Source organism: Ochlerotatus camptorhynchus, unplaced genomic scaffold, assembly GCF_037179485.1.
Source record: "Ochlerotatus camptorhynchus isolate MF236.1 unplaced genomic scaffold, CSIRO-AGI_Acam_v1.1 ptg000137l, whole genome shotgun sequence".
Taxonomy (NCBI): Eukaryota; Metazoa; Arthropoda; class Insecta; order Diptera; family Culicidae; genus Ochlerotatus; species Ochlerotatus camptorhynchus.
In genome coordinates this window covers 1,999,796-2,026,153 of record NW_027040627.1, presented here as the reverse complement: position 1 = coordinate 2,026,153, position 26,358 = coordinate 1,999,796, and the positions used below count along the sequence as shown (strand labels likewise).

The 26,358-nt window shown below is 37.9% G+C and overlaps 2 protein-coding genes across 4 annotated transcripts in view; one reads left to right on the top strand and one right to left on the bottom strand.

Moving 5' to 3' along the window:
• Window positions 1-26,358, bottom strand: part of LOC135700502 (uncharacterized) — a 430,325-nt gene that overhangs the window by 127,992 nt on the left and 275,975 nt on the right. The gene's annotated exons all lie outside the window — the stretch shown is intronic.
• Window positions 1-26,358, top strand: part of LOC135700489 (uncharacterized) — a 325,126-nt gene that overhangs the window by 25,623 nt on the left and 273,145 nt on the right. The window contains exon 2 of one of the 2 annotated variants that reach the window (XM_065221017.1): window positions 5,862-6,302. In XM_065221017.1, the coding sequence (XP_065077089.1) occupies window positions 6,260-6,302 (43 nt within the window). In that variant the 5' untranslated portion in view covers window positions 5,862-6,259. Of the gene's footprint in view, window positions 1-5,675; window positions 6,303-26,358 lie in introns of those variants that run through there. The other variant, XM_065221016.1, reaches the window with a different exon arrangement.

Below are 26,358 nucleotides of genomic sequence, written 5' to 3'. Positions count from 1 at the left end.
TCTAGTCATTTTTAAACAATTCCTCCTCCAGCGATTCTAACCACACATAACTAAATATCACTTTTCTTTTTCAAATCACTCTGTGCACAAAAGCAATGCACATCGCAAAATCCTAACAATAGATTAGCGCGATCGAGTCACACCGGCAGCAAAGGGAAGCAAGAGCACACCAAGTACCTAAGCAACAGGGGGGAAACATCAGCACAAACCGTTCCAAATCAAATTATCGCGCCCGGGACTCAAAACTATTCATTTTTTTTTTGTTAATTGCTTCATTTGAACAGGCTCAATCGAATAAACTTTACAGAGCCAAGTTATCATTTTCGTTATACATTAAAACTAATCAAATGCGAGCACCGAAAAACTACACAACAGCACAAAGACAGCCCGAGCTCAAAAAAATAAAATAAAATAGAAGCACGCAGCGAGCAAAAATACACAATCGTTCTCGAACATTTCTCAAAGAGAACTCACTCTCTAACCTTTTTTTTTATAGATCTTCAAACTAATAAGAGGATTTCTTGAAGTTCTTGTAAAATTCGTGGTGTCTATGCAACTGTCCTGAACTTCTCAGAACTTACCCTTACATATCTTTAAACTCCCAAAGTACAGAACTTTCATGTAATCCTCGGAACATACCTGAAGTTTTCCGAAATACTTTGGATATTCCCTATTCGATATTTTTGCGCCCAGCTAGTTTTGATTTAAAAAAGATCAATTCGATGTACAGAGCTGGTTGTTCATGGAGTAGCCTACAGTAAACATCAGTATGAGCACAAATATACAAGATATAACGCTTTTACCTGCAGGTTGCAGTTTTTAAGATTGGTAGTTGGTCTGAGTGCGTATGGAAAATTACTGTCGAGCATTCAAAGTCCTAGATCTTGAAAATTTTCCAAGCGTAAAACATTCCAAAATTGAAAGAATGAAACCGCAGACATATGATTCTTATACACATTTCAAAGTTCGACATTTCAAATATTTTGGCTAGTTTTGAATCTTAAAAAAATTCTCATGATACCTGATCTTGCAAAATTTCTTCATGTTCTGAATATTTAATTTTAAGTGAAGCTTCCTGAATCCAGGATCATACTCTAAAAATCCAAGATCATACATTTTTTCCCAAATCTAGAATCTTGATTTTTTTTTCTGTGTACTGGATCTCGAAATGTTTTATGGAAAAATTTAATTCCATAATTTGCTCCATACTACTCTTGGAAATCTTCTGCATCATACTCTCTCAATTCAATCTGCAATGCTCTTTATATTATTAATAGATCTTGCAGTAGGATTAGTGATCCTATTCTCGGCTTATGGCCCTATTTTGGGCCTAATGCTAAAACTCAGTTTTAAATCACTTCGGCCTGATTTTTCTGCTGGAATAGAATATAATGAATTGCATAACACCATTAATAAATGAATATTAGTGACACGTTACTTCAATCCTGAGTTTTAGCGTTAGGCCCAAAATACGAGCATAGGCCGAGAATATGCAATTTCCCGAAAAATACTCCAAAAAAGTAGTTCTTCTCAGCACTCACTATGTCTTTTCTTGAAATGTTCATGGAAATACCATAGGAATGAATTTTTGGTTCTGCTCTGAATTTTTATTTACTTTTTGAAATTCCACTCATAATTTTCCTGGAACTTGGAACCGGTAAATCTTTGAAATACTGCTAGAGATTCCTTGAGATTTTTCCCAGGATATTGTTGGAACTATCCTCGGAATTAGAAATTCAATTTCTTTGGAAATTTTTTTGGAATGTCCTTAAAAATTTGCATTCAATTCTTTTGGAACATTCCTAAGAAATCCGTTGGAATTATTGTTAAGAAATTTTCGATGAAGTCACTTCAGAATTCAATTTTAATTTCTTTAAACAATTAACTCCTAAATTAACTACAAAGACTTAAAGACCCGAATAAACCAAAAAGGGTCTGTAATACAAAAAAAAAACTACAAAAAATTTAGATTTTCCTTAAAAATTGTTTGGCAAAAATTCCCATAGAATTATGCTCTGAATTATTTTTCTCCTAAAATCTTCTTAACATTATCCTCAGAACTACCATGGACATTTGCTCTGAATTACCTTGAAGTGCTCCTTAGAACAATCGTGAAATAATCCTCAGAATTTCCGTCAATATTTTCTCAAAATTCATTAGGAATTAACCTTAGTAATTCATATGAATTTTCGTTAAAGTTGCCGTTGCATCCTATTCATTATTTCCATGGAATTCTACTCAAAACTACACATGGAATCTGGAATTTCTCATATCTACCTTGAAAGCAGATTTCAGTTGATATTTTTCTCACAATCTTCCCACAACAGCCGTGGAATGAGTTCCTTAGAAATTTAAAATAAATTCTATGAGCCTTGAATAATAACGTTGATACTATCTTAAATAACAGAATATTGTATGTAGATTTGGTATTGGTAAATTCCAATCGCAAATCTACATTTTCAGAAAAATCTAGATCACCCAATTAATAATTAATATTATAACTGGTTTAAGACCCAAGCAACCCAAGATCCAAGTGGCCCTTCCCACCTAATCCACGCGAACTTCATATCAAAATCGCGTAAGTCGACTGAAATTTGTCCTGAGCCCAGAACGAATCAAAAAAATCCTATCTTCCGATGTTTACCGACGATAAAAACACTAGTAAACGGAATCATGATCAGTGTACATCTGAGCTCATGGATTATCATTTGTGTTACACACATCATGATCAGCAACAAAAACGATAATCCACTGATTTGATCACAATCGCTGTGTAATGTAACTCAAAATCTACGAACTTTCTGTCTTCGGAAAAGTTGTTCTGGAGATCAAATACCCTAAAATTTTGATATTTTTGGATCCGAATGACACGTAGATGTCAGCTAACAATGTCCGCCGCCATTTTGTTATCCCAGATTGCGGCCGTTGATTTCAGAAAAAAATGTCAAATACCCTACAATATGGGTATTTTTGGAAACTGGTTAACGTGTAGATGTCGAAAATCGATGTCCGCCACCATTTTGGAATCCAACTATTGATTTTAGAAAAAAAAAACTGTCATAGGAGAAATGGATGTAATGTCGGTCTAAATGCCCCCAATTTTGGCCTATACATAAATTCAGCAATCGACTAAATTTTCAATAGCGACCTAAAATATTAATAAGTACCGTCAGTTTTTTTTTATTCCTATATTGATGGTCACTATCTTGGATTTGAAAAATGGCAGCGGACATCAATTTTCGTCATCTTAACGTAACTCCTGTTCCAAAAATACCCTTATTGCAGGGTATATGACTGTTTTTCTGAAATCCATGGCCACCATCTTGGATTTCAAAATGGCGGCGGACATCGAGTTTTGATCTCTATACGTCATCCCCGTTCCGAAAAGACCCATATTATAGGGTATGTGACTTTTCTTGTCTTAAATGGGAAATTTTCAGTGACGAGAGTTGATGATGATGATCGGAGATGATCGCTATTTCATATGATCATGATCTGTAACACAAAAAGATAATCGCACTATCGTTTACAGAACTGTCCGTTGTGATTTTTGGGTTTGTAATGATCATGAAAGTAACCGAAAATGAGAAGGACATTATCTTTATCTAAATCGTAGCAAACAATGACCTAAGATATAGGATTTTAAAACTTTTTGCAGTGACATGTGAATTTTCATTTGGAAATTCCCAAATTCTGGCTCAAATCTTAAAAATTTCCAGGTTGTTAATATACAACAAAAAAATAAATTGAAAACTTGACTAACTGAGAAATTTTGGAAGTTATTTTTGGTAAAAATATATTCAAAAGCAAAACTACAGGAAGCATTATTCAAATCTGAATGTATAATTCAACTCAATAAGTAAATTGATTTATTCAAAATGTTTTCAAAGTCCCATAATTAACTGAGTAATAGAGTTGAAGATGCTAAGCGCGTCCAAAAATTTGTGCTTCAATAAATTGGGTATTTTGTAATCGTACAATTGAACATATTTGTAGTTCTGTGGCGAACGTTTCAGCTCAGTAGACCTAGTAAGAAAACAAAGGTCTCAAATGACATGATTCTATTGAACATATGTCAATTTTCATAGATAAGTTAGATTCGTTTTGGAAAATTTAGTGAACTTTTCCATTTAAAAATTGAAACGATAATTGCTAAAACGCTACAACTTCATAGGCAAGTATTGATTTAAAGACTTTCGGCTCCGTATAGTAGAAAAAGAAAAATCTATACCATTCCTGATAAATCTGAACATTCAAGAATCGGTTGGTTTTTCTTTCTATGAAGATCAAAAATTGGTTCGATATGGAAGGTGGAAGTCAGCAGTTAGCTAATTAATTTAAATGATAATGAAATCCGTAATATTGCAAAAGAATTGCTGAGCTCCTAAAGTGTGTTTTCGTTATGATCCAAAAACACTACAAGTACCATTTATATACAAAAAATCGCCAAACACCTAATGACGTTGGCACCGAGTATTCCGTGAGCTAAATGAAGCAACACACGGAGAATTTCTCTGCTAGAACTAATGTCTTGTTCGGTGAGAATCATACGGAACGGAAAAGCAAACCAACTATGCCGGTACCAATTCCTCTGGACGCTCAAGCATAATAAACAACACATAATAGCACAAAGCTCTTCTGCGAGATCGAGATCAGTTAGGTTCCTTTCACCAGCCTCTTCAGGGTAATCAACCCGAAAAATTACATGCTTCCATCGAATGCATAATACGTGTATTTGCTTGCCCAAGCAAAAGCAATAACCTCAGATTTCCCGTCAGCACATAGGGCAGAGCCACCCAAATTATTTTACCAAAACAACCGCCTCAGGCTCAAGCAGCCTCTGCTCGAAACAACTAATTTTGTAATCACCAACTCCCGTAATAATCATCATCCTCCTCACTTTCGACTATTACTTACACACCATCTCGGGCTTTCTCTCTCTCTGTCTATCTTCCCCATCGATCTTCGCATCCTCTGCTCTAAGCAACCAAGTAGAACCTCTTCAGCAAACTCGCACACGCAGCATTCCAATTCACCTGCCATCTCGCGTGTGCGATTCTTCAATATCTGCACCGTACGTAGCAGCTACTCTAGAAAACCACTCTCACTCTTGAAAGGCAATCGACCATTACCCTCTTATACCACCCCCGTTTCGCCCGTCCGTCTCGGCCGCACGCTGTTGATCGGGAAACAAGATCAACTCCACGCTCTCAACAGCTGGTCGTCAGCATCGAACAACATGAAAACCGCGAGAATACCGTTACCCCTTCGCATCGCTGCCGCCATCGAGTTTCGAGTTGAGTTCCTCGATCGCTCTCGCCACAAAACCATGCTGGTAGGTGATGATACGGTGGCTCTCCGGTCCAACAGTGCAGTGCAGCGCGGCGAGCTTAGGTCCGAAAGAGCTTTTCCATCCTGCTGATGTACCACCGTAGCGCCCGTGTGTTGGATTGCGGACGGGGGTCCGCGATCGAAGGCCTCGGAGAGCCACGCGCCAGCCAACCTCGGCCAGTAAGTCACCGACGGTGGCCAGGGAAGGTTCGAATCTGAGCTTTGCAGTAGAACTTGTAAGAGTCGGGACGTTTGCTTACATTGTTTTATCGGAGCTGCTACTTGAACGCGTCGCGTCCCAAGGATTTGTGCAATCGGTCTGTGCAATTGAATAGGTGGATTTATTTTTTTTTGAGTGCGAATCACGATCGAGTGCGCGGGCGTCCGTATGTATGCTGACCGTGCCCGAGGTATTGGCAAGTGCGTGCGAATTATCGAATTGTTGCAATCTTAAGGCGAGAATTGTGAGGATGTTTGGAGCAATCTTCCGCGGAGGATTGTGAGGAGTTGCAGTAGTCGCCGAGACCGAGAGTGAATGAAGAAGGGTTGAAACATGTGTAATGAAGTAGTGTTGCATTAATCAAGAAGAAACGTGTGTCTGTACGAGGGGGTGTCGATTTGAAGATAATTAAGATAATTAAGTCAATCAAATCGTAAAATCCAATAATAACAGCCGAGTAGTAGCGAGAGGAAAGAAATATAGCAAATGATTAGCCTGTGCTGTATGACGAAGACGACGAGGGTGAATTGCAGTTTGTAGTGAAGAGCATAGTGTGCATGCATTGGTAGTTCTTTTTTTGGTTTCTGGGAATCTGAAGAAATAGACAGCTTTTGGATTGGAACCAACTACGAGACGCGAGCTTGGACACACAAAAGGAGGACACATATCGTCGCTTTCGCAGCTACCCAGGCATTCCGTGTGCGCGGAATGGGCCACCCAGCAGAGGTGATGGCCACCGGTGTGATCATAGGTGAGCAAATGAGGAACGACAATTATATTGGTGATGCTTGGAGCGTGTGAGATTTTTTTTTCTCAGGGGGGAAATTTTCTGTTCGACCTGCATTTCTTGTGGAGAGTTGCTTGGATTATGGGAATGCGGGGGGAGGGGGGAGGGTGATTTATTTTTGAAGGTCGATGCACTTAGGCAGGTGGTGTGTCAGTAATGTGGCATCCATAAAAGTGCATTCTTAAGCAATTATTGTGTTGAAAGAAGGAGCATTAGTGCGATGAACATCGAGAATGATGAATTAATCAAGAAATCTACGCATGAAAATTCAGTTTCAGTTTTCGCTTTACAATAACGTAAATAAATTAATGCATTCGAATATTTGAAGTATTATAAATTTACAAATAAATAAACATAGTGTTGATTTCCTTCTAAGAGTGTTTTACGTTCAACTTAGAGATGTTTAATGAATAATCAATCGTCTATTTTTTTAAGGTTTCCTGTAGCTTAGGAAAATTGCTCTCCTAAACCAAAACTTCTATTACTGATTTAATATGTTAGCCTACATTTAGAAGGTCTAGGGTAGTTGAACGATTTCTCTTTTTTATAGAATTCTATAGGCTGAAAATATTAAAAATAGTACTCAGGAGTTTTCTCTATGCATTAGATTTTAAAACATAAAAATCAACAAAGCTTTGAAATGTAATGGAAAAATTGCATTCGAATAATTCGAAAATTACTTTTTTAAATTGAAGCAATAAATTTAAAAGTTGCACCATGAAATAAAATATTGCAATGTAAAACAATTTTTCCAACTATAAAACTTTAGTAATTGGAAAATAATTGAAAAATCTTTTTAAATATTATTAGGAAGGGGCAACATAAAATATAATTATTTCCCTAAAAATTTAACAAGTGGCCAAATGAACATTAAATATCTCAATCCAAGCCTCCACTACTCTGGAGAGCAAATATTGGTGATCCACCAAACAAACGTGTCGGTTATTTCATGTGTAAGGTAGAGAACTTCTTCGGCCTAAGCACCTAGTTTGTACCTATCGAGTAGAAAACATCAAATAAATCCATGATTTCAGAGTTAACAAGTCAATTATATATTTGGTACGATACTTTAGTTCAAAAGCTACCGAACGAAGTCAATGAGAACGCGTGGTACGAACAAAAACAACATAAGCGCTCCGATCGAATTAATTTTTATCTTCATCCGATAGGCCGAAGTGAATTCAAAGGCGTATGAATGGCGTTTGAATCCGTTAGACCGAATTTAGAATCCGTAGGCCGAGTTTGGGGTCAAGAAGCAGTGTTACATGTTTAACAATATCTCAACAATTTGATTCTTTTAGACAAATCTTACGGTACGTACGGAAAGGTTGATAAATTTAGAAGTCATCTGGAGTGAAAACATTCCATTTCGTGAAAAAAAATCCAATAGAGGCAAAGGACGAGTTGTGCTTAGTAAGCCCAAAATCAGCTCAAAAAATAAGCCCTATAGCTCAAAAAATTCTTTGAAGAATTTTAAGATAGTTTGAATATAGCTTCAGGAGAATTCCTAATAGAATTCATAAGAATTTTGGGGAATTTCAAGGGGTTTCCGGAAGGGTTTTGGCAATAGTTTTGTATTTCCAAAGAAACTGTGAGTGCTCCATTTATTTTATAAAAAAAAACCTAATTAAAAAAGCATACAGAGATTTCTAAATTTTTTTTTTGATATTTTAGTTGCACAAGCCAGAAGCTGTGAAATAAATTACTAAATCGCATAAAAGGTTAATTGAGGGGGTTAGAAGGAAAGGGGTTCAAGTGACAATTTTGAAACACATGAGTAAATGGCATTTGTAGGCACTTTAAGAAACATTTTGCAAACTGCATTTATATTTGTAAACACTTCAAGAGGGAGAGGACGATTTTGATTAGTGTCTAAGGCTAATATTATTTTACAATAGTGGCCATTTATGTTTGTCACTTGCAACCCTTTCCTTCTGACTCTCTTAATTCTTACTACTACTTTGAGATGAGCATAAACGGATGTAGGTCATTGGACATAAAGTCGTTTGGCATAATGTTGTTCGGAATAATTGTTGTTTGACATGATGGCCGTTTGGCATAGTAGGGGAATTTACGTATTCTCGTCAATCTAAGCAGCGTCTGCACTTCTACTAGCATTTTCTCAGCGTCACGCACATATATGATGTGTCTGTTTGTTTACATTCAACTGCTGCTTGCTTCTCTATCCATTCCAATCGACAGAATTTTTCAAAACGTTTTGAAAGCGTTTTTACAACGCTCCAAACTTCTCAGGTGAGTGTGACTATTGTCGGTAGCCTCTTTTTCTTCGGCAACCTTCCCATTAGAACTGCGTGTTAACCAGCTGTTCTATTATCGGCAACTCGAAATCAACCCCATTTTGTAGTGCGTATGCTTTATTTGAAGAAAAATGTAGCATTACTGGATTGCTCGATCGTTCAAATATAATCAGATTGAAGCTGAAAGGCTAAACAATCGTTTGGACACATTCAGGAAAGTGCGTTGATGGGAAAACATAGTGAAATTAACGTTTAAATTTAGGTTGCCGAAAACAGTCAATGGGTGCCGAAGCCAACATTTACCCTATAAGAAATAAAAAAAAATCAACAAATTATAAAGGTTACAGTCATGAAGATTGATCCTATTTTGCAATACTTGCGGTTAAATTTTCCTGTTCTATGCACGTGTTACATTTTTTTTAGTTTTAAAATGATCCAAGGATTAAATTAATGCTATTGTGTAGTCCAGGCCTGCCCAACCTTTCTAAACATGCTTTTTAAAATGGCTGTATCTATGTTCGATGAACACTCATTCTGGGCTAAAATTCAAAATGATGCATAAAATTGAAATTTTTGCTGAGATCCAGATACCACGTCCGGCTCACGGGCCGCACGTTGGGTTGTGCTAGTGTAGTCCAACTGAAAATGATCAAAGGCCTTTTCCCTCTCTTACAGTTGACCCCTTCTCATTGGCGTAGCTAGAAAATTTATCTGTGGCCTAGGGGGGCCTGTTGCATTTTTTTTTGCTAAACTAAAGTTAAATAAAAAATCGCGAGATGCTATTCCATCAAATTGCGTCAAGGCAACTTGTTTTTGGGAACATTTTTTCTGTGACCAATAATATGACATTGAGGTTATTATTTTTTAATGATGAGACAATAAATTAGATTACATTTATTTCATAACAACGATTGGGACCTCGGTTGGAGGAGCCTTAAAAGCTTACTGATTTTGAAGAAGCAATGATCGTTTGTTCATGCTGTTTGTAATGAAATCACATAGCGTTTGGATGTCGAAAATTTAAGTATTTCAATCTTAAGAAAATGGTCAGAGTTAGGTAATGAATTTTGAAACCTTTTTTTTTAGATTTTGAATATTGCATCATCAGTTAAATCTCAGACAAATGTGCACACAGAATAAAATTTATAAATTAAGGACTTAGAAAAATGTTCAAGATATATGTCCATACACAATTCTTAACATTCTGAATGTTTAAACAAAAATAGTTTTGAGAACCCATACCCATATGTTTTCAACTAAAAAAAATAGATATATCTGATACAGATTGTAAGTATAATTTCTTAGAATACAAATGTAAATAAAAATAATCGAAATAGGATCAATTGTCATAATTCTGTGACTAAGATAAAATTGCAAGATCCTTTCTAGACAGTAATTTCATAAAAAATTATTTCAAAATAAATTTTAGGGATTAAAAAAATAATAATGCAGGCTTGGACAAGCTTTGAATCTCCTAGTCTTCGAAATTCGAAAATCAAGATCTTGGGAAACTTACCTAGATCCTGATATTTACAGCATTTTCGAGAGGAAAATTTTTAAGAATGTTAGAAAAAATTAAGATTTAAAAATTTCGAAAAATCTTGACATGTGTGAATTCTTGGCAAAATGTCCAGATAACTTTACTAATATCATCGCCTATATGGAGATCTTTTGCTGTCTATGTAGGATGTCTGAAAGAATATCCTGTAACTTATGCAACATTTCCTGAGCAACTACAAAACTGCCTTCTACGATGTTCCCTGAATTTATTCATAATTCCATATTTTTCCAAACTCTATTAATTCTACGAAGATCTCTGAACATCGTTGCACTTCTGGAAAGACACCTATCATCTACAAATATTCTTGAACATCTGGAAAGTTCTTTGAAATTTAACGATGTTCACAAAACTTCCAAGAAGATCATGAAGCTTTTTTGAAGTAAGATTACTAACAAACTGCAATGAACTTCCATTTAATTCCACTACCATAATTGTAGACAAATTGTGCGAATCTGTCAACGATACGCCATTGCGATATAGTGCAATAAAAGAGAAATTACATAAATAAGTATTCCACTGTAGATGCCAAACTTCATAAGAAAGGATGTTTCAAAGCAGGTTTCATCTTCAAAATATGTGTTTTAGTTTAAGGGTCCTGTACACCACCGGAGGTACAAAGATTTCCATCCTGGGCGGCTACTCGCTTTTGCCTTGACCTGGGCCTAGGTCAGATTCCTATCGACTTGCTTTATTTCCTTGTGGAGGCTCCGCCACCATGAGCCCCTGGGTCTGCCTCTGCTGCGATGTCCTGCCGGATTCCAATCCACCGCTTGCTTGCAGATTTCGTTTCCGCCCCGTCGAAGGTCGACCTACCTCCACTTTCGCTTCTGTTGCTATCGGCTTCTGATGACATCGAAGATGGAGCTCGGCATTCGAGATCCAGTTGTGAGGCCACCAGGCACGAATTATATACCGGTTGACGAAGACCTGCAGCTTCTAAGTGTTCTCCGCTGATACACACCACGTATCGCTGGCGTATAACAACACTGATTTAACGTTCGTGTTGAAAATTCGGATTTTGGTGCGTTGACTTATCTGGTTTGATCTCCATACGTTTCGTTAACTCGCACTTGATTCGTGCACCTATGTCGCTCTTAGTCCCGCCGTCCGACGCTATTTGACTGCCAAGATATTGGAAACTTTCGACCTTCTGCACTGCTTGCCTCGCTACTGTAAAGCTGTAAGGGTTGCCAGTGCTGACATCCAACGATTTGGTCTTGTTGACGTTGATGGTGAGACCCGCCGCAGAGGAGCATTCGGCTAGGTCATTGAGCTTACTCTGCATATCAGAGCGCCGTTGTGCTAGTAGAGCAACATCATAAGCCAAATCGAAGTCGTTGAGATGCTCCAAGGTGATAGGCTGCCAAAGCAGCCCACGGTTCGGTATACATCCTTGTCTCACCAGCGACTACCCGTATAGGGTCGGACAAGGCTCCGTTATGAAGAACTCTGCACGTAAAAGCCTGATACTACGCTTCGATAAGGTTGACGATTTTATTCGGGACTTCCTTGCGTCTCAGGGCGCCCCACAGATTATCGTGATTGTGTCGGTCGAAAGCTTTCTCGTAGTCAATGAATACCAAATAAAGCGACTCTTGGAATTCATTGACCTGCTCCAGGATGATGCGGAGCGTGACAATATGGTCCACACAAGATCTTCCGGCACGGAATCCTGTCTGCTGCCGCCGGAGAGTCGCGTCGATCTTCTCCTGTATTCGATTCAGGATAACTTTGCACAGAATTTTGGGACCTTCATCCAGTCGGCCAGAAAAGTCACGATGTCCCATATAACATATGTGTGCATTTGCGATTTTGTCTCCTCTACGGATTTAACGAATGAGGATCTTCCGGTCCGCTTAAACCATTGGAGAAATTTACCCTATATTACAAGATGAAATGTAATGAGCAGCGGAAAAACAGTCCAAAAATGACTACTAGGGTAAAAATAAAACTAGGGTAAAATTAACCATCGCATTTTTTTAATAGTATCCCCATTCCAGGAATTGAAATGGGAAAACTATGACAACACCAACAGTAAATCTCGATGGACCATTTCTCTCTCTAGGGGTGCTATTTGACATCTTCTCCTATCACATTACTGCATCCGCTTGTTATCACTAGACCCACAAATTAAGCATAACCTGTCAAGATAATCTTGCATGTTTACACGTGTTTCCCTATTAGGTAACCCGTGCAATAAACAACCATGAACGGTTATGCAGCTGCTTGGCTCAGTTAAGCTGACGTGCAGATAACGAAAGTAAGAAGAATCGAAGCAAAGAAAATAAAAGGCATTCGCGAAGCCATTTACCTGACGAACGCCAGTAAAATACTAATCAAATCATCTCTGCCTAAGTCCGCCTGCGAGCCCGACCAGAGCACTCACGTCAATATCAATAGAGTTGTTGGCGTTCGACGCGTACGACCGCCGAATCCAAAAACAACAAATGTAGCAATTACCAGTCTCTCGGCTAGTGTGTCTCTGATTGCCCGTGTCCATCCTGGTTGGCCAAAAATACAACGAACACTCACCTGCGAAACAGAAAAAAAAACACGAAAGAAAGCAAGATCGATTAGTGACATGTAGGAGATGAAGACGGAGAGCGTATAAATTAAGTAAACAACAGTCAAACTTCGCGACAGTAGATAGTGACAACGCGACTTAATCGAGACTGAAATGGAATTATTGTCGTTGAAATCAAATTAAGTTGCGGTCCATTTGATACTGCCCGAAACGGATATGCGGCGAATTTCTAATGGTCAAATGGAGGCGAGACGGATGGAGATGCGATGCCCAGAAATATCAATGTTACTTAGTTGAAATTCGTCGATGATGCGACGACTTAGTTAGACGGACGTACGTGGAAACACAAACAAATCCCGCTGGTTGTTCGAATCGGTGAAACCGAAACCAACTGATTCGATTAGGTTTTGAATGCCCAATTTTAAATAGATGAATGCCCGCTGAGTGTGTTGTTTGCTATTGAATTTGGACAATTGAATGTTTCAGATTTCAGACCACAATCATCGTATCTACATGCGGCGACAACAATTTGTAATCCTCTCACAGCAATTGGAATTAATCTTCATATGGTTTGTCCTTGTTGATGATGGCTGAACGCTTCAGCTAACAGAAGGCATTCACCGACGGTAGACGGCACGGTTCCCAAATGATCCCGACGACGGACGAGGTCGGCTGCTAAAATGCTAAATTCCATTTGTCGCAAAATTAATCGCCCATTACGAGAGACCCTCGTCGGAGTACGCCAACTGTTGCTGCTCGTAGCAAATAATTCCATTCAGGACCTTCATTGAAATTGTAGTTCTATTGAACTGTGTGCCTCATCGACGTCGTCCTCGAATGGTCCATTGAAAGCGCAGTACCTATAATTTTAAATTCGATACTACATTGCCGATATCAAGAGCTAAAATAATAAAGAACTGCGAAAACCGCACACATACACACGCTGGACGATGTGTGTTCGGTCCGTTAGAGACTACAGTACCCACAGCGGGAGTCGCGTGCGTTTGAATGTTTATAGCTGAAAGAGATGGAAAGTGCGATTTTCACCAAAGAGTGCCTCTTCATGCGGGAGGGACGCTGGGGAAGCTGACCAGATTTGCGAGATCACGAATCACGATGTACTCTTGCGTGGTATTTCAGGAGAGTGGAATGATTGGATGTGAAAGAGATACAGATAACAAGTGTTTCGGCGCTCATTTACTGCGCGCTATTGATAGCACGGAGGGAAATTGGAATTTTTAATATGAAAATGATAATAAATTCAGCAGATGGCCATACATTTCGATTGAGAAAACTGCCGCACCATAGCAAATGGAACATGCAATAGAATTTGTAATTTGTAGTGGAGAAGAAATGTATATTAATAGCGCTAGGACCAGGAAGCGAATGTAAACATGAAACGAACTGACACAAATCTAATTTCAGTAAATGGGCTAGCAGCCCAGTGCTATCTATAATACCGTTACGGCAGCAGTTACCAATTAGGGTGCTTAATTTGGTGAGAAATGATCGCATGTGTCCATACACATATTTAAACGTTTTGTATTAACGATTGCTTAGGCAGGGGGACGACGGGTTGAAATTTCTTAAAAGATGTCTACGTAGTTAGAATTATTTCCAGATTTTCAGAATTCCTCTAAAATGAATTTTAAATTCTCTCTGGGTGTCCCTCGAATATTTCTTCATAACTGGAATTCAACCTAAGCTTCTCTTCGAACTTTCAATGACTCCTCCAAGAATGTACTGAAGCTTCCTATACTATTTAAAATTCGTTTGAATTCTTCTTAGAATTTTCTTGAAATTCTGCTCAGCATTATCATGGAGTTCTCCCTTCAATTCTTCTGAAAATTCTCTTTGAGTTCTACTTAGAATTCTCTGGAAATTCTTCTAGAGGTTCCTCGATCCGAATTCCCTTAAAACTTTTCTTAGAATTCCTTTGGAATTGAACACTCGAAATTCGATTCCCTTGGTATTTTTCACGAATTTCGCGGAACTCTCTTTAGAATTCACTTGAAATAAGCTTTCAAATTTCCTAAGAATCATCAGAATTTTTTTGAAATTCTCATCAGTACTCTTATTAAATTCTTCTCAGACCTTATTTAGAATTTTTATTAGAAATGGAACTGGAATCGTTTTCACAATCGTCATGGAACTTTCCGCAGAACTACCTAAAAATTCTACGGTGAACTCACTCAACTGAATTGGAGTTCTAGTCAAAACTCTCTTAGAATTCTTCATAAAACTCCAGAAAACATAGTTGTTATCTCTAGGATTCATTCTAAAATCTTATGAAATTTGCATAAAAAATTATGTACAAAGTTCCTCAAAGTAACTATATTCTATTTCCAGGTCCAGCATCTTATTTTTCGGGAGAGGTGACGAATTACATTTTATTTTTAATTTGCGATCGGAATTGATGAGCTTTTCCTGGTTTTATCATGGTGATGCCGGGTTCCCGATCTCGCGGTTCACAGCATTTCGACAATCAGAACTAATGTTTTTTCCCCTAATCGTTTATTTTTTTAAGTTCATTAAGGTGATTCCTTGTAGAGTCCACAAATGGCCACCACGTAGGCTATGCATGCACTTCACTTCGAATTTTCAATAACACAAATCTCGGAAATCGGTGCCCCATTTCACCTGAAATTGGTACTTCATGTATGCTGCAGTGCAGCAAACGTGGAGTAACAATTTGAATGTTGCACGTGTCGTAGAAGCTGATATTTGTGCACTTAAAATTTCAAAGTGGTACCGAGAATTAGGATGTCACAGTGATTCACCTTAACACCCAGTGATCTATTTCAGAAGCCTCTAACTCACAGTATTTAAAGATCAGTTACATTTTTGGTTACTATGGAGCTCAATAGTTATACAAGTCTCACCAATATATATATTCAAAATTCCCTGACGTTTTTGGATTAATTATAGAATTCTTGGAATACCCCATAATTCCACGGAATTTCTTGTAAGCCGCTGTAAATTTGCTTAAGTTAATGGGATTATTCTGAAGCTATCTGATCGTCCTCAAAGTACTCGGAACTTTGCTGAAACTGAATGAAACTATCTAAATTCTAAGTTCTCTGGAGTTTCTTCAAGATATTTATCGCTGCTTACTAAAAGTTCTCACATTTTTTTTAGATTTATGGAACTTCGTTGATATTCTCTAATCAACTTAGTTAAATTTTCGTATTTTTTAAAGTTCTTGATATCTCCATGATATAACACCCTTAAAATACTCTCACGTTTTTCGGATGTTCATACAATTTTTATCACATTCTAGAAGTTCTATCGGAGCTTTGCTGAAGTTTCCGGAAATTCCTTAAGGTTTCTATAATTTTCTTGAAATTATTTGAACTGTCCTTTGATCCTCTGATCTGTCTTGATGTTCTCGAAGCTTCCCTAAAGCTCTCAATTCTATTGAAGATTAATTTCCCTGAAATTCTATGGACTCCTGTGAAGTTCCTGAAATATTTCTGAAGGTTTCATAAATTCGTTGATGGTCTCTGTACATCCCTGAAATTCTCGGAACATCTTAAGGGTTCTCAATTTTTCTAAATTTACGATTATAGGTATTTAAACTGCTCCAAAAAGTCTGAACTAAGGTCATCGGATCTGGATCTAGCTTTTCTGAGGTGCTTAGAACTTCTTAAAAAATAACACAATACCCCTCAAGGTATTCCTCTATTCTATATTTCTCATGTTCGCTTAACACCTGTGATGTGCTCTGAAATTCCATGAGCTTCATAAAAGTTCCTAAAAAGTTCGGATGTTAAAAGAACCGATTTGAGAATCTTAAAGCTTCCAGTAATCTCCCAATAATTTCAGTGTGTTAACTTCCCTTATGTTACCGTAGTTTGTTTATGGAGATTCACTAAAATTCTCAGCATTTCCTTTCATTTCTCAGAACTTTTTCAAAGTTCCTACAATTGTTGTGAAGTTAATGAAACTGCAATGAAGATCTCTAATCTTATCGTTTCTAAATCGTTTAAGGTTTTCCTTAATTCAGGCGCATTGAAAATTTTCAATATCTTGAACTTGTACATAGAATACGAAACTACAAGACATTGAATATTTTTAGATCTTGAACTTACTCAAATTAATTAGGATTTTTTTAAACTTTATTAAAGTTAGAAATTAAGGAAGTACTAAACTTCAACATTCAATAAATTTGATTATAAAGTTGTTTCTTTAAAACTGATTGCCATGTCTTAAAAACGTTTAGGGTAATTACTGTTGTTTTTGATCTTCCAGAAAAAGCATATTTTGAACGCTTAGCTTTCTTATTATAAACCTTGAATTATCCGTTAAAGTTCTGGAAAAACCTGGAAAACTCAAGAAATTTGATTTCGAAAAATGAGTAGACACCCTGTAGATAGAGAAAGACGATTAAACGTCACAAAGCAAAGAATGATCAATCTTGAAATAAATTCACGCTAAAAAAGATGAAAATAGTGACTGATTACAAGAAAAAGTGACTTTAGTGACTTGACCTTAAAAAAGAGACTTTTTAGTGACTGGCTTGAAAAAAGTGACCAAGTCACTAAAAAGTTACTCACTACCAGCCCTGCAAACGATGAGTTCCAGTTTCCTTGTTGTATGTTTCGTGAGAGCTGATATTTGAGCTCCTGAAATTGCGAGACGTAAATAGGAGTATTAGGATATTTCCCCTTAAAGCGGGGTTCAGTTAGAATCTGCACGCAGAATTTATTTTATAGCAGCGACTCTATTGGTCGTTTCTGGAATGTTTTGACAGTAGTTTGTTTTGAAAGAGCTTGTTTTGCAGTACTGAAAGTTTTTATCACGATGCGTGCCAGATGATGGACGACGAGAGAAAAAAAATTTATCAGGCTTCTATTAAAATATGGTATAGGGAAAAATACTCAAAATGTTGAATATTGTAAAACTTACAAGATGACAGATTAAAAACGAATCCTTATGTTGCTCCTTAACTGTCTTCAAGTCTCTACAACTTGATAGAATGTTCTGGGCTCCAGCAATTAAAAATCCATTGGAATTTCGAGGAGAGTATTTAGGATAATTTAAAAGACCTCTTTCTTTTAAAGTTTGTGTTCAGGCTCAATAGCTACTGCTTTTGCCACAATATGACACTCAAAATCAGCGTAATATATTGTTTTTGAACCATCCTAAGACCTAGGGATCGATGACCATTAAGACTTTCACATTAAGAGATTGACCTTAACACTACGAAGATAGCCTCGTGGGTGGTCGAGCTATCAAACATGATAATCGTGTCATTTTTTCGCATCTGAACTCTACGGTTTCCATTAGGTAACTATTTTATAATAAATTTACCATCTTCATACAAATTCTAATATAAACCTCAAACCAGCACACAATGAGTTAGCAATCAGATGAGCTAACCCTACAAAAAATGACCCATTTTTCCCTGAGTGTCCTAATTACACTATCAGAACAAATCCAAAACCGTCGCTACTCGTGACCATCGTCGACCATCCTGATCCGGGCGCGAAAAATCGCCAACAAGCATCATAAACCACATGCACTGAACACCCACCACGTAAGGAGAGTAATTGCTGCTAAAACTAAATGTCGTCCAATTTGTGAACAGCAGCATCCCGCGCCGCGTTTGCACGTTGCTACCAGCCGACACTCTATTAATTTTAATCGGCGATAAGTTTTTCACAACAACAACACGGGGGCGTTCATCGTGTCGTCAGCCCCTGTAGCTAATACGGAACGGAAAGAACGATCGCATTGTGAACAATTTATTGCCTTTCGATTAGTTCTGTAAGCTTTTTGGGAAGGCTGAAACCACATGCCGGTCGGCCTTCGTTCGTTGGCCATTCTCTACCACTGGTTGCATCTCATTTTAAGCGTTGGTTCTCGGTCGCCGGGTGCGGAAACAAGCTTGGCGTTGCTGATAAACATGCATAAGTACGATTGCAAGCTCAACTTAGTGGGGAAGGGGAGGAGGATAGTCTATGGTCTGGTGAATTTTATCTCCGATAAATCCTCTTTTCCCAACGCAGAGTACAGTTCGGTGTGGGAAGTGATTACAAACGGAATTTTAGTCGCTATCAATTAGGCATAGGTAGGGCAATCAGGATTTAGGAAATGATACGCAACATAGCTGTCTAGCAAACGAAATCGCTGGTCACTCGCCGCAGTGTAATCCAGCATTTATGACACTAAATGTTCGAAACACACATGTTACAAAACAATCGCTGCCTTACTTAGTGAACTAAATTCTTCGAAGGTCTACTGCCACAGCAGAGCACTTCATGTGGGTTGCTGTAACAGCCATCGAAACTTATTCAAATATGGCAATCGTACACCGACTCCAACACACTCGAAAAAGCATAGTAAATTCGTCAGTACCGCAATTATTTACCTACATGAAACCGTGCGTTTATTTCTGTGCTGTGACGATGATGATGATGATGATGATGATGAATGATTTTTGCAGTACTCTGCTGTCTCCTCCGCCATGCAAGATCGGTCGAAAAATTCTTTCAGTTAGCAGTCGTGGGCAAACTGAAAACGGGCGATTTCCACATTGGCTTCTTCTGAGTGCTTTACTTCTCTTGTTGGTCTGTTGAAATCGAATCGCACTCATGTAGGCACAAGTGAGAGATCCAACTCGACTCGGTTCATTTATGATTTTTGCAGTGTGTCAATTTCACTATGACTACACACGTGCAATGTGCTTTTTATGCTTTGCGATGACGCCGACGACGAGTAGGCTCTTTAGGTGGCCAATCAACCATCCAAAATGGTTTCGAGTTTCAATTTTTAACGGAGCATTACCAACAGTAAGCGAGAGAGAGAGAGAGACACAGAGAGAGAGAGGGGTAGTTTAGGAGTTTTTATTTAATTAGCATGATTTTGATCTCTCCCGCATTTGTGGCACGGCCAGTCGTCGGCTTCCCATCGATAGCCGTAAATCGATCATGACGCATTGGCGGACCATTTGTGTGAAATTTGGGGCTCTCAATTACAAATATTTAATTTATGAGCTCCCAAAGTAAACCGAAGTAAATCACAAGGCGAAGAAAAAAAATGACACACAATAGTGCGAGAAATGAGTACATAGTAGATAGAGTATAAGGTTGATTCAATAATGGCGAGAAAATTGCAAACCGCGATGACACCTTGAGATTAATCGAATTCGGAACTGCGCTGGTTGAGAGGAAGGAAGTATAGCACCTGTCCGTTGGGTTTTTTTTTTTATTAAACCAGGAGCGAATTGATGTGGAATGGTTAGTGGGACACACGTTTGGGAAATTGCCGAATTGCCCACAATCGTTCGACCTCAATCCGTTTGCTGAATTAAATTGTGATTGGCCTTTACTTAAATATGTACAGTTCGAAAAAAGTGTAAATTTCTGATAAATAAAATCAGCGTCGAAGTTAGGATTTGCTACGCCCTTGGCCCATGAAAATGACGCCAGGTTTCGAAATAAAGGGGGTAATTATTTTGCAATTCGTACTCATTCTCGCAAGAACTTAAGTACAATTCTCTCCACAATTCTCTTTAATATTGACTTGGAATAATCCCTCGGCATGTTCTGAATATTCTTCCAAAATTCACATGAAATTATTTACAAATTTCCTTGGAATACTCCCAGACATTCGTTCGAAAATGTCCCATTAATTGTTTCTAGCTTGGCCTAAGCATTATTTTCATTGCTAAAAAATGCTCCTAGAAGTTCTTCAGCAATTTCCTGAAAGCTTTCCTCAGAATTGAAATTCTGCTTCGAATTCCTTTGGATCTAGTCTTGCTAACACTTTTTTTTTAATTCTACTGTTATTGCTTACTATTCTCCTCACAATCTACACAACACTCTCCTCCGAAGTACTGAGGCAAAATCAATCTGGAATTCAATTAGAAACTAATACATACTACTATTCCATAGAAATTCTCATTTAAGCAATTTTCCCTTGAAAAATTACCGACTGTACATTTTCTTTAGAATTTCTTTGGAAATATCATCATACCCGTATTCCCTTGTAATTCTTATCAGTACTAATCTTATAATACATGTCAAAGATCCTTTGGAGTTCTTGTCAGAATTTTCTTGGAATTTTGACTGAAAATTCTCCTCAAAGTTGCTTTGAAATATTCTTCTGAATTACCATGTACTTTCCATGGCTTGGAACTCTTATGAACACTGTCCCGAATTTCATAGGAGTTCTCTCCACAATACCTTTGGAATTGTTTAATTAATGATAATGTATTCTCACCAGCCAATCCAAACACATAAAGTAATCAACGATACAGACAAAACGGTTGCTACGACTACCATGACAAACTCGCTCTGTAACATAGCTCGATCGGAGGGGTAGAAGGTTAATGATTTATTGCTTGTCTGCTTTGTTGAAATATACACGAATGAGGACATAGCTTGATCTGAATCGAGAAAATATATCAAGAGCAAATTTTCATTATGTCGTAAGTAACATTCGCACCGATCCGAGAAAAATAAAGTTTTGTTTTGATGACCGAAAAGTTATTCCTATTTCCAATTAAACACATATAATCTCATAGTGATAGCAATGTTTAACATATTTAGCCGGGTTTTAATCATACAAATGCAAATCGCTAGCTTTCATGCTAAAAAATACTGGTTTTTGAGTCAAAAGTTATTATACGTCGTTTGGTGGCCCCTATTGTTACTTAAGTCAAAGTGTATTTACCAGGATATTCGGGAGAATTATCAATTACGTCTCCTTACGTGCAGCCCATTCATCATTTTAGGACCACCGAAATCATCTTAGCAACAAACAATTCGATTTATTCACTTTAATAATGAGAAAGCGAAACGACGAACGTACACTTTTCCCGGGTTTCTCAGCGCTGTTACTTAAGTCAAACGGCATCTCCATAGAAATTGGGTGACTTAAGTAACATCGAAAACTATTTTGATCGGAAGGTGATTACGTCAAAAAGCAATTTGACTGGTAAATAAATTTAAAAATGGGATTTGATCCTATATTCGGACAGCATATAGTGTAATAGCAGGAGAATCGATTGACACTGATAGCTCGACTTTGTTTACCTTTGTTACATTCGACGTAATGAAAATTTGCTCTTGATTTGATAGACTTGATATACAGGGGATACTCAAAATAACTGGGATAGGCAAATTTATACTTCGTCAAATATGGTCCGATAGTTATTAGTTATTCTTCCGAAAGCATTCCACTGGAAATCTAATAAAATTTTATGGTGTGGCAATGGAAATGACCATGGTTACCGGATACCGGAGATATTCCGGGTTTCCGGAGGGCATGTCTAAATTGCTAAATTTGTGATGAGTTTTTCCCAGGGTGTCTGTTACTAATCTGTGTGTTTTGTTCATACGCCAAAAAAAAAAAAGAACCATTTCCAAAGCGAATGACGCACCAAGAGCTAAAATTTGCCCAGAATGAACCGATATATGGTCACTCTCCTGGAATCGGTCCTGACGGAGGGTTCTGAGTGCGGCCAGTTCATTTTTTAACTCAAAGCATGCCATGCGACACCTCTTTCTTAATGGTTTTTTTTTTCCCAATATGCTTTATTTAGACTTTAAATGGATCATTGACCACATTGGCCACTTCCGGAACCACTGGATTGCCCTCGGGGGAACTCGGGGGACAAATTAATTTTTACAAAAAACATGCCGTGTGACACCTCCTTCTTCATGGTTTTTCATCAGTAGGATTTCTTAAGACTTTAAATGGATCATTGACTACATTGACCATTTACGGAACCACCGGAGTACCACCGGGGAACCTGCAGTAGAGGACAATTGCATTTTTACGAAAAACTATGACATACGACAGCTCTTTCTTCATGATTTTTCATCCGTAGGCTTTCTTTAGACTTGAAATGGATCATTGACCATATTGACCACTTCAAGAACCACCAGAGTGCCCTCGGGGGAACCTGTAGTAGGGGGCCAAATTCAATTTTACACCAAAACATGCCGTGTGCCACCTTTCTTCATGGTTTTTCATCAGTGGACTTTATATAGACATTAAATTGATCATTGACTACATTGACCATTTCCGGAACCACCGGAGTACCCCCGGGGGAACCTGTAGTTCAAGTTCAAACTACTCAAAATTCAGTTTTACACAACTTACTCAATTTTAACTTGGCGCACGGAACAGTCGAGTTGGGTGAATAGAATTCAATTTTGGGTTGTTTTGCTCTTCCGATTTTTGACATCAACGAGAGAGCAAGTGAGAGGCATCAACTCAAAAGTAAGTTTAAGGGGGTAGTCCACTCTGGAAATTTCAAAAAATCTTTTTTTTTTTTTGGCTTAAAAAATGCTTTGGAATGTCTACTTTGACATAGACTTGACCGCAAGTGACATCGTTCCAAAGTTATAGGCCGATTAGTGGACTCGTGTCCAGACGCTCCAAGCGCGCTCAGGTGAGCGCTCGGAGTACCCGCCCGTTACCGGCGAAACGGCGTGTCTTAGTAGTTCCAACTGCTGCGCGATTATCTCTAAGCGATGTTTTCAAAATTGGCGGGCGCTGTGTTTTAGAAACGGCTCATTCGATTTAAACGGCGATTGAATTTTCAAGTTAAGTACCTTTTTTTTCTAGTCTTGTACGTAGCCGATTTTCAAAAGAATCAAAAATGGATTTTTGGTGCAAGCTGTTATCTCCAATTTTAGGGTACAAAAACGGACTGTTTTTTTTTCAAAACGTCGCCAAATTTTTATTTTTTAACCAAATCAAAAACGGCTACGTACTGAGTCATCTATCAGAGAATAACCACAACAAAATTCGTTGTTCCAGCTCCAGTCGTGTGACCGCCAGACGTCTCGCCCCGCGACGACTCAGACGGGAGGTCTCCTGGGGAACCTGGTGCAGCGGCTACAGGAGACATCCAATCGCGCCAAAAAAATCTCAATTAAAGAGGACATTTCAATTGACAAAAATGCATTCCTTTTTTTTAATTGAGCGTTATTTACCCTCAAATTCGTGAAAATGACCTATTTTTCATGTCGCCAGAGTGGACTACCCCCTTAAAGAACTCAACCGTTCGGTAGTTTTGGTTCTCCGTGAAGGGGAAAACAGGCTATCAGCTGATTTTCGAAATGCTAATACAGATGCAAGTCAACATCAAGGTCACCTTTTGTGATTATCTTGGTCGCAATGTTCATTGAACGTGCATCTTTGTCTTCTTCTCGTCTTTCAATCTGATCTTCCTACTCACACACTTCATGGTCACATGGACGAAGACAAAAGCAAAATTTGAATAATAAGTAAGGATAGACTAAAACGCACTCTTGGGGTAAAATGCGATGTTTTTCGTTGCTTCCCAAACTTGTGCAAACTCCTTTGATTTTTTTATTATTAAAGTTACTTTAACAAAATTTAAGGCCATTCGTCACGTGTCCGTCGATGACATCTGAGCTCGTAGCCTTTAACGTGAGAGATTTTGTAATGTCTAGATTGCCCTTTCTCAGAAAAATTATTTGATTTTTTTAAAGACCCAGAATACCTTCAGTTCTTTACAATTTAGAAAATTCGGCCTATAACCTTCTCAGCCTGGTGGTCTTCTGCCTAATTGTCCTAAGCCCTTTAAATTCTCCTGAGATTTTATCAAGAATCGAGAGCTCCTCAGAATAAGCTATAATTTCTCAACAGAACTACCTTTGAATTCCACAAACTTCCAAAACTTTTCACGCAACTGATCAATCGATTTTATTTTTCCATCTCCGAATTCCATGAAACTTCGTCTAATTGTTCGCTAGGGAAAATGAACCAAGTTCGTGACAGAATTCGGCCATTTTGACTATTGCTTAATTTTTCAAAATGGCGTATTAGATATTTTGCAATAAATCATACACACTTAGAAAAATTCATGTAAATTTAGGTGCTCTGAGAGTGACATATACGAGCGTCAATTTTGACGAAATGGAGAAATGGATGTAATGTCGGCCTAAATGCCTCTAATATGGGCCCATACATAAATTCAGCAATCGACTAAATTTTCAATAGGGACCAAAAATATTTATTAGAGCCGTCCCAATGACGCGTTCATCTAGATAAATTTGATAAATAGAAGATTTTTAGTGATGGGCCCAATCTTGGGGCCATAGGCCAACATTAGAGCCATTTCCCCTATTTGAGTCATAACAGCACGAAACAATCGTGTTGCCAGACACTCGTTCACGTAAATTTCCTGGTGTAAGGTTTAAAAAAAAATAGCCGAGGGTCAAAATTGCCGAATTCCAACACAAACTGCTCTTACTTAAAAATTAATCCAGTCACAGTCTTAATTGGAACAATTATTTGAATGATTTGCGATTGTTTTTTTTCCTTGATTTATTTTCCGTCGATCTTGTTTTCCGTGCTGGGCAACAATGCTACCGACGCCAGGGAGGCAGCTCCCACACCTGGACCCTTATCGACACATCAACTCATGAACCGAGGACCAACGGCTTAACTGCCCGAAGGAAGGCGTGATCAGAGATGTTATACCTCAGAACATCCCGGCGGTGACGACTGGGATTGAACCCAGGCCTGCTGGGGTGAGAGGGAATCACGCTTACCACTACACCACCGGCGCCGCTATTTGCAATTGTTATTAATGGGAAAAAATATTGCTCATGAGATTACCAGGGTGGCCAGTGACTTTTCATTTTGAAATTCCCGGTTCAAATCTTAAAAAATTTCCCGGTTGTTGATATTCAACAAAAAACGAAATTATACGCATTTTTTAAAACGTGGCCAACTGTAAATTTTCAGTGGTTATTTGTGGGAAAAATGAAAGCCAAATTACAGAAAGTGTTTTTTTACAGCTATAGAAAAAATTCAACTCTATCAGTCACTTAATGTATTCAAAACAATTTATTGATCTTTCGAGATACTTTGATAAATCGAATTCTACCACTTTTTATGATCGATACATCTTATGATTTCAAAGCCCTAGAATTTATTGAGTGACAGAGATTAAGGTCCCTGAGCCAAATGATATCTGGATGAATAGGTTATATAATAGTTGAATTGTGAAGAATATGATTTTTTCTCTTTATTTTAGTGAATTTTAGCCATTGGCTAGTTCTTCACTTGTGAAGAATAAGAGATTTAAAAAAAAAATGTTTCAGAAAAATGAACTTGGTACAAATGAGAATTAGAGCAAATTGATAGTGATATTTGCTCTACACAGTTCGAAAAAGTAGTGCAAATTTCTGTTCAGTATAATGCACATAAATGGAGCGTCACATATCGACAGTGATATTGGAAAAAGAAGATATATATTCACTGAAAGATTATTTACTAAAAAGATAGATTTGCAGATTCTGGGGCTTTGAAATTTGTGTAGGGTTTGAAAATAGAACTTTTCTTCAAAATTTGGGATTATTAACAATCTTCGTGATGCAAGATTTGGAGAAAAAAATAGTAAAAATGTGAGAGTTAAAAATTTTTCCAAAAAAAAAAATATCATATCTATTAAATAGTCGTGCAGTCATAACTATCAAGTCAGTGTTCACTCGGCTGTCGACAGAAGCGGACCACTCTCAATGTGTGTCACGCGATCGTCTGTTTCCTCGGCATTACTTGTGTGGTCTTCCTCATTGTTCTTCATCAGCAGTTCTTTCAGTCGATGCGTCGTCGACTTTGGCAAGCAACCGTTTTGTGATAAATGTGTGAGTACTGACCACGTTTTGCGTCCATTGCTGCTATGGA